The sequence below is a fragment of the Lipophrys pholis genome (genome assembly GCF_963383615.2).
Source record: "Lipophrys pholis genome assembly, chromosome: 2".
In the NCBI taxonomy this organism is placed as follows: Eukaryota; Metazoa; Chordata; class Actinopteri; order Blenniiformes; family Blenniidae; genus Lipophrys; species Lipophrys pholis.
The window spans coordinates 29,185,196-29,197,794 of NC_137636.1; the positions used below are offsets into that span (position 1 = coordinate 29,185,196).

Genomic DNA, 12,599 nt, shown 5'->3' on the forward strand with positions numbered 1-12,599 from the left:
ACGCATTCATTTCCATGCTAAAATATGACATTCCCCACAGCAGTTTCTGAGCTTCTCCCCGCCACACATTTTTATACAGACAGATATTTCATTTTTATTCTTCATGTTCTCTCAAAATAATACACCTATTCATTCCTGCAAATCACAGATTGATATGAGGGAAGTCAGACTTCACTGCTATTCATTTCATGGCCACACACAAAAAGCAGCATGACATTTAGCTATCTGGTTCCTATTTGAGAAATCTACAATGAAATGTTGAATCTTCTTCTTGATTTCTGATAAGGGAGGGTACGTTAAACCCTTAATCAAAGGTATTATCAGCCCAAATTAATTTACAAAGGAATGTGTTTGAAATTCATTTGTAGAGTAGAAATAAAAAGCAATAAAATAAACCTAATCACATTCATTTCTTAGTGTTTAGACATTCTTTTACCAATATAAATATCAAAACACTATCTTTCTAAGCCCTTACTTTAAAGCCTAATCTTGTGTATTTTTGACTAACAATCATTAAATATCATAATGAGAGACGTTTTTGAAGTTGGAAACTGTAGATGTGGGTGTTTGAAATGTAAAGTTGTCTCAAGATAAAGAATGTTGAGCGTACTAGTGGACCTTTTGGTGGAGGGGGTGGATGAATGAATGAATGAATGAATGAATGAATGAATGAATGAATGGATGGATGGATGGATGATGGATGGATGGGTGGACTTTCCATCAGAACCTTATGAAACAGCTTGAAGACTGAAATAATTTGCAGTAGTCTGCATTAAGAAATATTACATAAATGATTACTACTCAAAACAACAACACCAAAAAAAAACTGTTCAAAAATAAATAAATAAAATCCCACATATTCAGAAGTCAGCCTTCCCGATAAAAGCCTTAAGGGACACATTTGACAAGGATAACAATAAAAATAAAACTCACTGATTGTCAGAGTGTTTGAACCTAAAGTTATTACTGTTTAGCTCCTTTAGCTTCAGGGGCAGGAACAATAAAAACATGACCTTGTATTGGCCTCAAGTAAATACTTTACAATGAACACAAAGCGAGTTCATGTTACTATCTTAGTAGTAATATAATAATAATAATAACAATAATAATAATAATAATAATAATAATAATAATAATAATAATAATAATAATAATAATAATAATAATAATAATACAGGTCGACCGAGCAGTGATGATGGAGGCCGCTATAGCTGGAAGCTAACATCGATAGCATCAGACTTGTAAAGGTTAATGAAACAAACGGCCGTCAGTCACCGTCCAGGACGCTTTCCCCTTCTCCTCACGGCCGTTGACCAACCGTCCAAAGCGGGTTAACCTCCACGACACACCCGTGGCCATTTCCAGCGGATAAATAGAGGATGTTTTGTTGGAGGAGCTGCAGGAGCCGCTGGCTTCAGGCCGGGAGGTGCAGGTGAGCAGATCAAGTCACACACCTGAGACTCACGTGACTGATTAGCGGAAGTCATTAGTAATAATTCCGAATACAAAATCATTTATTTCAAATAATAATCATAATGACTATAGACAAATTTGTAGTAAAATAGTATTTTCCAATGTAAGTTATGATTGAAAACTAGAATTCTACGTGTTTTCATATTATTTGATATTGTTGTTTTGCTATTTAGTATCATAAAAAGTGATGGGGCAGTGGCAATCAAATCCCACTGTGAGAGGTCACCACTTTGAGTCCCTGAGCACGACCCTTGACCCCCCCCCCCATCAACTCCCTGGAGCACCTTCTTGGAGCCCGATATGCAACAACAGCCCAAAATGTAACAACGACATGAATTGTTATAAAATGTAATGTAATAAAACCCAAACTGTAATAACTCGTCAATAATGTAAAACGATTTAACAAGAATTCAAATGTGATCTTAATGTGTTTAATGTTTATACATTATTTTCTACGGATGACTGAAGAAATAGATTACAGATTGTAGAGCACAGAAGACAATAAATGACTTTGGCAAAAGCAATCACACATCAAAACCATAAATTGTATAGAAATACATACAAACAAGTAGTCCAAGCTTTTAGGATTCATTCTTTTAGTGTTATTTGTTTATTAGCTCATGTTCAAGTCCAATGCATAAATCATTGACTAACTTTAAGATGTAATAAATTATTACACTATTAAGGAAAACATATTTTGCTTGTCCCATAATGTAATATTAAATGTGTTTAAGTTTTGAGCTCAATGTCTTGTTACATTATCCACCAGTTATTACATTTAAGGTTTTATTTACATTATATTTTAAAACCATTCCGGTAGTTGTTACATTTTGGGTTGTTGTTGCATATGGGGTTCTAACTCGCCTTAATGTGGCACATCCTAGAAAAAGCGGAAGTGTGGAAGAAAGGAATTATTTCAAGCGTGTGGTCAGGCTTTTGGTTTAGTTAGTTAATGAGAAAAATGGAGTTCATCTATGTAGCACGTTTTCACCATTTTAAGAGCCTCCTAAGTGCTTTACACAGTTAATCACAGTCACACATACAGTCATACACCAATGGAGGCGGCTGCCATGCATCGTGCTCAGTCCACCCACTGGGAGCAGTTTAAGGTTCAGCGTCTTGAACCTTAAACTCTTCCTCAGTATAAACATTAGGTCAGTTGGTGACTATAAATTGTGTGGCGTGTGAGCATAAATGCTATCTCTCTGCAACATTTGCCCTTGCATTTAAATTTTTTTTTGGGGGGGGGGCGGGGAATTGTAATAGCTTTATAACTTGTTCTATTAAGTGTATGAGCTTTTAAACGTGGAACTCAATAAAATGTTACATATTCTCGGGTGGGCATTGAACCTCTGACAAAAACACAAGAAAAGAACGTCTCTTGTAAACGTGTCTTTGTTGATGGTTATTGTGGTTGTTGTCTGAGCAGGGCAAATAACATTCTGTCACTTCTGGTAGAAATCTGTCAGTTCAGAACAGATTTGTGGTGATTTTCCACATAGTGGTGCACCAAAGGACAACTAGACTCCTCATCTTTGTCCAAAACAGTAGAAATCTGTCTGGGAATGAAATTGTTTCCATGCTGTCACCATATCAAAAATAACCAATGTTTCATGTGGCAGTACAATGGCTTTAATTCAGTCATGAAATGTGTTTAATAGTAAGATTTTTTTTTTTTTTAAAGAATAAAAAAAGAAACAATTGCTCACAAATCATCTCAACTCTGGGTTTATGTTGTTTTTTTTTTTTTCAAAATACAGTGTGGATGTAACATAACTCAGATTTTTATTTTCTATTGTAAGAACTTGTTTTAGATATGTCAATACTCATTAGGAAAACAAAAATCAAGATCCAGTCTTCAATTCATCAGAAACAAAGAACTGATTCATGTTATGACCAAATAACTTTGAGCACGTTGTACTGGAAGCGACGCCTCGTCCGTCTCTGTTGCAGGATTGCTTTCATCTCCGGATGCGAATGGCCTCTTTGATCATCCTCCAGCCATTTGCTGGTCTGTGACTTTGACCTCTTCCGAGGTTGATGGCGGGATCAATTTTTCGGTGACGTGAGTTGTCTTTCACGTCATGTGTTCCTGTCTGATTGGGATTTATTCCAACGAGCAAAAGTTCTGGAAATGGTCAGTTTCTCTGCAGGAGGTTGCTTTGACCTCCAGACTCTGAACCGGCACGCCAGTGTTGCTCATTCTAATGTCAGATGATAATTGGCCACAGTTCATGTTGATGTAAGCGTCATAAGACTTCAATGTTGGGACTTGCTGGATCACTTCATGGTGAGTCTATGTCTGGAATTGTATAAATAAATAGGAAACTATGCAGACTAATCAGAGCTTTCTTAATATATTAGCGATGAATAGGAAAAAAAATTTAACTTTTTCAGTTTTTTATTTTTATTTTTAAGAATATACAGTCTACAGTGTTTATATATTTTTGATAATAATTCGTTCCTGTTTGTACTTCTTAGATACGCCTTATTTTTTTGGATGACACGTCACCAAAGCAATTGCAATCAGTTTTATTTTCCTGTAAGGTCTGTAGTATGTGTACGTTCGAATCGCTTTAATTGACACAGTGAGCTAACCTCTCTGGGTATCTTCAAACCACGGCGGAGTCCTATGACATGCTTGATGACTGCTTTTTATCAGGCTGATACTGATACTGTTACTTAGGATTCTACCAACTAACCCAATCGTATAGATTTGTTTTCTTCTTTTTAGTAACAAGCCATGCTGGTGGTGGTGGTGGTGGGGGGGGGGGGGGGGGGGGGGGGGGCAGTAGTTGATCACACTCACAAAATCCTCACTTGATACATCTTTTGGTGTACTCTGCTTTTATCCCACAATTACACAAAAACATGTGTTTGGTCAGTTTGGTCAGTTGTTGATCTGACATGAATGTTGGAGCATCTCTTTGATGGACCGACTACTAGTTTATGCACCTGCCTTTTGGCAATAGTCAGCAGGAATTAGATCTCAAAGTTGGACATAATTATACAAATTGATTCATGGATAACAAACAGGTGGGTGTTGAGTTATTTTCTGAATGTTTTGGGTTTTCCTTTGTTTTCTACATTTTCTATTGTATAGTTTGTCAGTCATGTCAGTCGATGGTCTGGAGGAAGGCACCAGGAGGCCTGAGATATTTATGGTGGTGTGGTTTAATATATAAGCTTGGGGCTTAGCTTGACCGGCATGTGGTGGACTCACAACATTACTATAATCTACTATTTCAACTAGCAATAAACACAGCACAGAGGAAACAATAGTGCGTCAGGAACATCAGTACTTGTTACGAGTGTTAGCCACTCTCTAGCTTGCAAATTTGATTTAAAAATGTAATATTTCATCGAGCCACACACTCATCTGTTTTAAGGACGAGACAATCTCACTTATATCTGAATTCTCTTTGTCACAGAACAAAAAACAAAAAAATCTTATTTTTTGTTTTGCACTGATAGAATGCCTCCATGTTTATCAACTAATAAGTGCAAAAAGTGACCAAGAGCTCAACACACTGTCAGCATATCATACTTGATGTCTTAAGAAGTGCCATTGAATAATACAGAACTACAGCTTTTCTAAGAATCAAGTTGAGTATGTTGTGAAGTTTGTGGCTACCTGGGTTATGTTTTTGAGGTTTTAAATGTTTGACCTAAAATCAGTGTGTTGAGGAATTGTTTGATAAAAACAAAGGCTGAGGACTTCCCTGTCCGTAACTGAAGCAGTGTCAAATGGGACAAATTTGATTATACTCGATCATTCAAATGTCCTTTTTTTTTTATCTGTTCATCCATCTTCTGTGCGGCTTTATCGTACTCAGGGTCACGGAAGGCTGCAGCTGATTCCAGCTTACAGTGGGTGAAGGGCAGAGCCTGGACAGGTCGCCCATCCATTCATATTTTAATCCATAGATTGACTCAATTGTGTAAACTGTCAATTCACTTGCATGAACCAGGATTCTTAAGGTGAATGCAATGCATAAAAGTTTCATTCTCATTAGTTGACATTAACTGACATTTATTTAGTTATCCTGTTTGCTCTGTTGCAGGTTCGCCACAGTGGATCATGTGATCAATGCAGTGGAGCCTTCCTAATGCAACCTGGGCAGTTGGGTGTTTAGTGCCTTGTTCTGGGAGGTTCAGTGTCGGTGGCAGTTGGATTCAAACCATTTCACTCCCCTAACCTCTTTTTACTGTGACCCATTTATGTACTAAGGAGGAGAAATAAAAACTTGTCAGCGCTCCCTGATGGCTATTTCTTTTGATTGCATTTTGAAAATGACATTTTTAGGTACTTGAACACATTTTTTTCAAAGGGACTTGCCATAATTCTTAATTGCGTTTAACTGTCTTTTATGACCACACAAGTTTTCATTTTCTCACTTCCTTTTTCTCACCTGCAATTGACATTGATTAAATAATGAAATCTCAAAATAAACACAGATACATGCATGTTTATGTATATAGTGTATGTACACAACCACACACTCAGTTGAATTGTTTGTGTTTAAAGGTACAAATGAAATAAATCTTTGTTTAACCATTTCTTAAATTATGGACGAAACTAACAATTTTATCCTTTATAAAAGAAAATCTTATTATTACCATGTAAAACAGACAAGTACATGATATATTTGATATTTCGCACAAATCAAAAAGCCAAATATTCAGTGACTCGTGAATGTTTTAATTATTCCATGTCTCCTTTCATGAACTTGACATGCTCAGCTGTGAGCAGTGAAATGAAGACCCAACAGAATGCCTCAGGTTAGAAGTGTCTGTGCTTTATTCTTTCTACAGTAGCAAGCTAGAGAAAAACGTCTGACACATCCCTTGTTTGAAGTTAACCTTTGCAAAGTGGCTTCACACTGGGGGTCATTCACCGCTGACGGTGCACACTCCAGCACTGGGAGCTGAGGTGTTCTGCTTCAGAAGGCCTGTGACGAGGAGGGACTTGTAATGGTTTAATATGGAATGGAAAAAAATCTTTGTTTTCTGTCTATGATTGACACCGGTGCTTTGAGTGGATGGGAGACATTTTTGTGTGCATCTCAGACCTCTTTCAAGAGGATGCCCCCACCTCATGATTTTTGCCTTGGTGGTGATGAAGTTAACTTTGAACAATCACACAGCCCTGTGATAGACTGGTGACCTGTCCAGTGAATACTCTGGCTTCTGCACTGTTGGCTCCAATAGAATATACAATGAGAAAAGGCAGGTATACAGAAACAGTAGACACATTTGAACAACAAAATAAAAGGCATCACCTCACTTGAATTTACTTGCACCAATTTACCATAATTAAATACAAGCTAGATTGTATTTCTACAGGGTATTGAGGACGTCAGCTGATCTCTCTCTCTCTCTCTCTCTCTCTCTCTCTCTCTCTCTCTCTCTCTCTCTCTCTCTCTCTCTCTCTCTCTCTCTCTCTCTCAATTTCAAGTGAGCAATTAACCTGAAATCAAAACTGAATTTGAGCTGTAGATGACCTTGTTGTCATTTGTTTTATATATAAATGTTGGTTTTCTGCAGTGTTTTTCCCATGAAGGTTTTTGACATTAATAATACTTTTGATTAAAGATGATTTGCAAAACAAAAAATATATACTTTATGATTGAAAAGTGCATCTGTACAGTGTTCGCCAAATAAATGTCAGAAAACCTCCGAATTCAGACTGCTTTCTCTCTCACAATGAAAATTCTACTGACGCTGTAAAACAATAGCAAACTGAATCAATATCAATTGAATATCTTGCACACGTTAAAGAGGAGAGGGTGCCTTGATTCGCACTAATCAAATTAAGCCAAAAGAAAACAGTTCACATTTGGAAAAACTATGTCTGTGCTTAATGTGGACTAAGTAGTGGGTCATCAGCAGTTTAAACAATATAAAACATTAAACGAACTGAAACCGAAAACAAACCCAATTAAAAATATCCGCATTTATTCAATGTATACCATTGGACAAGCAACAATTAAGCATGTGAGCCAGTTTCCAAATGAGCCCATGCAGCATCCACTGCGTTTGTGTGCGCAAATTACGCAGGAGGTCAGAGCGATACACGGATGGCAGACGAGCTGTTTTGGTTTCTCCCGGTGAAGCCAACTGCTGGGTTTAACAATGGGCAGGCGTTGCTACCTGTAGCCTTAACTTGGGAGAAGGGCACAGCGTTTTAAGAATGGGAAGCGCATTCCCCTTTAAACAAGGTGGGCTGAGCTTATTTGCAGTTCTCGCTCCTATGGCAACCCAATAGCTCAGCATCATGAATATTCACACAATTCACCAAAACGCACCCTGACTATGGATCAGTGATGTCAGCGGTCCATGGAATGCTCCACTGTATTTTTGCGTTATTATGTCACGTTGTTTGACGGCATCTGGAAAAGACATCTGGTGAAAAGCGCATCCTCCGTCGTGCATGACCTTTCCCCGGTCTCCATATCACCGTCCGTCGACACGTCTCTCACATGTCACGCTAAGGTGACTTTCAAGCAGTTTTTTCCACTTTTGCGCACAATGTCGGAACGGCACAAAGATGCACAACGGGGACGCAGTGGCCAAGCGGACCGCCCAGGCTGCGCGTGAGGACATATGCAAACTGCCAGGTAGTCCAATTATGAGGAAGAGTATCTTTCATCTGTTTCTGCAGAGCCACGGCGATCCATGTCATGTGTAGCAGGCTTTCTGGGATTCAGATTGGCTCCAGACTGATCGCTCTCACAGACAGAGAGGGAGCGCAGGGCTGGCGGCAATAATCGTTACTATACAGCCAAACAATCTGGGTTTATTTGGAATTTTCCTCCCCTGTGTCTCAATGTCATAATGGACAGGTTGCACTCCTCCATGCGTAAAAGGCTCTACAGTTTGCCACAGCACATTGGGCAGAAATCCTCTATAATGGGCGAAGGAGAAGACGCAGACAAGGACACCCGGAGGAAGAGTATAAGGATGAAGCCTCTACCGTCACCATCGCCGACCTCTGGGGGAAGCTGCAAAGGCATCGGCGAGACCAAAAGTGGGGAGTCTGGGATCATGGAGACGGACATCGGGAGACCGATGAAGACCAGCTCAAATGGAGATTGCCGGAGGTTTCGAGGCAGCCTCTCGTCCATCACAAGTCGGCATGTGCACGACTCGGACTCGGCGGAGGAGAGGCGCCTCATCACGGAGGGGGATATCACCCCGAGCGAAGAGAGCCCCCCTGGAGCCATCGGGGACGGCCAGCCGGATCAAGGCGCGCAGGGGGCCAGCGGCGGCGGCGGCGGCGGCGCCCAGAACGATTCTCCAGACCAGCAGTCGGGGTTTATAAAGTTGGATGGCATTGATCAAATTCTGCCGGACGATGAGAGATTATATCAGGCTGGATTCATACACAGACAGTTGGGAGCAATGCTTCAGCCAGGTGTCAACAAGTTCTCCCTGAGGATGTTTGGGAGTGAAAAGGCGGTGGAAAGGGAACAAGAGCGGGTTAAATCCGCCGGATTTTGGATAATTCACCCCTACAGTGATTTCAGGTAAGTTTCAACACCTGCCACTTTTCCCTCTCCAAAAAACAAAAGGCTCAGATTGGAGCGTCACATCAACACTGTGCTTTACGCAGGCCAAGATGTGTGGTGTTTCTCATTTATTGAGAAATTCCTCTGTTAAGGGCAAGCTTCTTCATTTGCTTTGCCCAGTTTCATATCAACTTCACAGCATATTTCACTACTTTTATTTTTAAGAATATAAATCACAAAAGTTCAGTGAACTGTCTTATATCTTTACACATTAATTTATCAAAGCTGGTAGCAGATTTTGATTTCATGTGACACAATTCAAAAATTTAATTCATTAGTTTTAGTGAATGCACATATTACTCATGAGGCCTGTAGACACACTGTGTTATTGAACAAACCGCAGATGACACAACCTTTGTTGATTAGGACTATCTTGGGCAGATGAGGTCCAAATGGATATTTAATTGAATCTTAGATGTTTCGCCTCCTGTTTTTGACAAAATCTGCTCCAGGGACATCATTCAAGCCCGATAAGGCTCGGTTATGAGGCCCTCTCTTCATGTAAAGCCTCACAAGCTTTAGTCTTGATTTTCTTCTCCCACAGAAAATACTATATTAGACAAAACAATGTAAATATTTAATTTGCTGCAAGCAAAAAGTTACAGACAAATCTAATCTAATTTGCACAATTTATGTCTGATCACCAAAGTATTGTCTGGAGCAGCAAATCTAAGCATAAAACGTCAAAGACGGCACCCTTTTGATGGCCCGGAGGTTCCTCTTTAATGTTAGTGCCCTTGAGTTTGTTATTGGCGATATGCTCTGATTCATGGCCACATGGATGCTCTTAACTAAGAAGACATGCTGGATTCAAGATGATTCGTTGTCAGCTTCATGGACGGGTAAACTGATGGTCACACGGTGCTTTTCCAAAAACCACATACTAGGGGTGTGTTCTCGTTATTATTAAATGGGCCTCTTAAAATGATATGCTTTTGATTGAAGAGTGCTCCCATAATCTGCCTCCCTCAGGCTATCCGGTTAAGTAAATCTTACACACACACACAAAAAAAAAAAGATTAAATGACATTTCCTAAGCTGGTTTTGTAAGTAGGCAATAACCCTTAGCTTTTTAAACTTGAGTATATTATCCTGTGGTTTAATATTTCAAGCTAAACCATTGCATTACAAGCTGTGACAACCTTGGCATTTACTGAAACAATAATTCTGTCACACATTGTTTCGAAGCATGTACTGTGAAAGGATAAAGGGCTAGATTGTCATCCCTATGTGGTAATGTTTCTCTTTCCCGTGGCAGTACATGCTCTCCAGCGTGTTTTCTCTTCCATTGGCTCATATGAGGGTGTAGTGGCGTGCGATATAGACGCTTACCTTCAAAAGTCCATCTGAAGAAGAAGATAACTGACTTTGACAGACGTGCGAGTTGTAGTTTGAGTTGCTCAGAGGCCCGTGATGTCAGTGGAAATGGCTAAATAAGAGTCTTCCTAGAATAAGTATTTTCTGGCAACAATGACTTCTCCCAGCAGATTTTTAATATGAGTCAGACGATAAAATCAGCTGTCCAAAGCACCCTTTTCTTTTAAGAAACCCGTTGCAGTGACAGGTAAATGGAGACACTAGAATGAGACATTTGTGCTCACGCTTACATTTGATTGAGATGCATCCACAACTACTCTGCACCACACTGTCCTCAAACCATAGTTTGCCAAGGTCCCCCCCCCCCCTCTTAAGAGATGAAATCTCTTAAGAAGTTTAAGCCTTTAAGGATGCCTGTCAGTTGAAACCACTTGCAGGTATGCTAAAACCACTACAGTGTTCAGTGACTGCGATGTAGAAATCCTCACACGGTGAGGACAGGCCATCAACAGGACGTGAGATCTGCATTAGACAGTTTGCCATTTTTGTTATGCTCCTCCCAGATGGTTGTGTTTCCGCTGACCCCCTCTGCTCTCTTACTCAGTGTGTAAAATGTCATGAGGAAGGGTGATTTGGGGCTTGGGGAGACTGTCCTGATACGGAAAGGTCAGAGATTTGGCACCAGCCATCGGATTTGAAGTGTCTTTGAGCAAGATGCTGAAGCTGGGCCTCTGTTGCTGCACTCGGTGAAATATGTAGATGCTCCCGTGACTCTCTGAGCACACAAATAGATAAAGGTAGTATAGATTTTTAAGAAGAGGGTGGCTGTATATCACCATAATTAAGCATTTGGTTGATCTGAGAGCAGTTTGTTAGTGGTGTGAGCACTCAACGCTATGATTTTGTAATCATCCATCACTGCAATTAAAACCACAGATGTGGGTCTGAGGCAAGAGGGTTAAACATGTTTCATCTGGATGTGATGTCAATTTCTCTGCGACCAATATGAATGTGACAAAGCACAAAATATGTATTATTTTATGTATACTTTAGGTGAAGCACAAAAAGTCCACTATTATATGTTTGTTTGACGTGAATGACTTGAGTTTAAACCTTTCAGTCAGTGAGGTAAGAAAACACATGTCATACTGTATGTCTTTGAGTTAACAACCTGCTTCATTGAGCCGCACAGAGCAGCACTCAAGGGGAGCTGTGGGGGGGGGGGGGGGGTCTGGAGTACCTTGAAGAAACCCACGCACACAGGGAGAACATGCAAACTTCACACAGAAAGGCCCCCGGGCCATAATTGAACGTTCTTGCTGTGAGGCGAGAGCACTCACCATTGCGCCACGGTGCAGCCTAAAAATGTTGAACAAAGTAAAAGCAAAACATGATACTTGGCTGCCTACATCCTCCAAAATCAGGAATGGGATGATTGGACTGTAATCAAAGGGCACATGGAGATGAGTGGAACCTTTTAATGGGTCCCGAGAAGAGAATGGTTTCTGTGACTAAGAGTTTCAGTCCCATGTCTGCATCAAAGCTTTGGCACCATAAGCTCAAATTACAGTGTCACAAGGAATCACAAAGTCATCGCAGTGCTGGAATTGAGCAAAATCTCCTCTTGTCAAGTTTTGTATGACGCTAAGAGGCAAGGGAGGAGCAATATCTTGCAAGGGGGGAAAAAGACAGATTAAAAATGGCATCATAATCCAATCTGCGGCCCCGTTTCCAGATCCGAAGCTAAACTGCCTCCTTCGATTCCGAACAAGAGTCTTCCAGCGAGCAGATGTGGTCAGTTAACCAGAGCATGGCATCGACAATCAATCTAAAAGAAGAAACAAGCCCAAAATAACTGGCTGAAATGTGTTGTGTGGATTTTTTTAAATAAGTTCAGCTGTTACGGATGTGAAGCATCACGTGACCATAAAGGAAGTCAGAGGGTTTAATAGGATCGTTGAATTGTGCATATGATGGGTGATAATCTTACTGCCCCCTTCTGCCCTGTTTCACACCGTTATAATATCATTGCTGCATGTCCTTGGTTGTAGAGAATGATAATGTCATCGAGCGCTTATGAATGTTTTGGTGCTTGAGTGGCAGAATGGCAGAGCTCACAGAATGGACTCTGTCTCTTTGTCTGATTAAAAAAAAAAACAAACCTGGTGATTATTTTCTTACCTGCTTGCATTGAGCACTTTGAGCGCATCCTGTCAATGCAGCAGCATTGTGCTGAGT

At 40.2% G+C, this 12,599-nt stretch overlaps 1 protein-coding gene across 1 annotated transcript in view; it reads left to right on the forward strand.

The window, feature by feature from the left end:
- Positions 1-8,310: 8,310 nt before the first annotated feature.
- The window catches only part of hcn4 (hyperpolarization activated cyclic nucleotide-gated potassium channel 4), a gene marked incomplete at both ends in the record, with an annotated part of 75,006 nt that continues 70,717 nt past the window's right edge, over positions 8,311-12,599 (forward strand). Inside the window, one exon of the mRNA XM_080490216.1 lies at positions 8,311-9,002. Within this exon, the coding sequence (XP_080346342.1) occupies positions 8,311-9,002 (692 nt within the window). The remainder of the gene's footprint in view (positions 9,003-12,599) is intronic.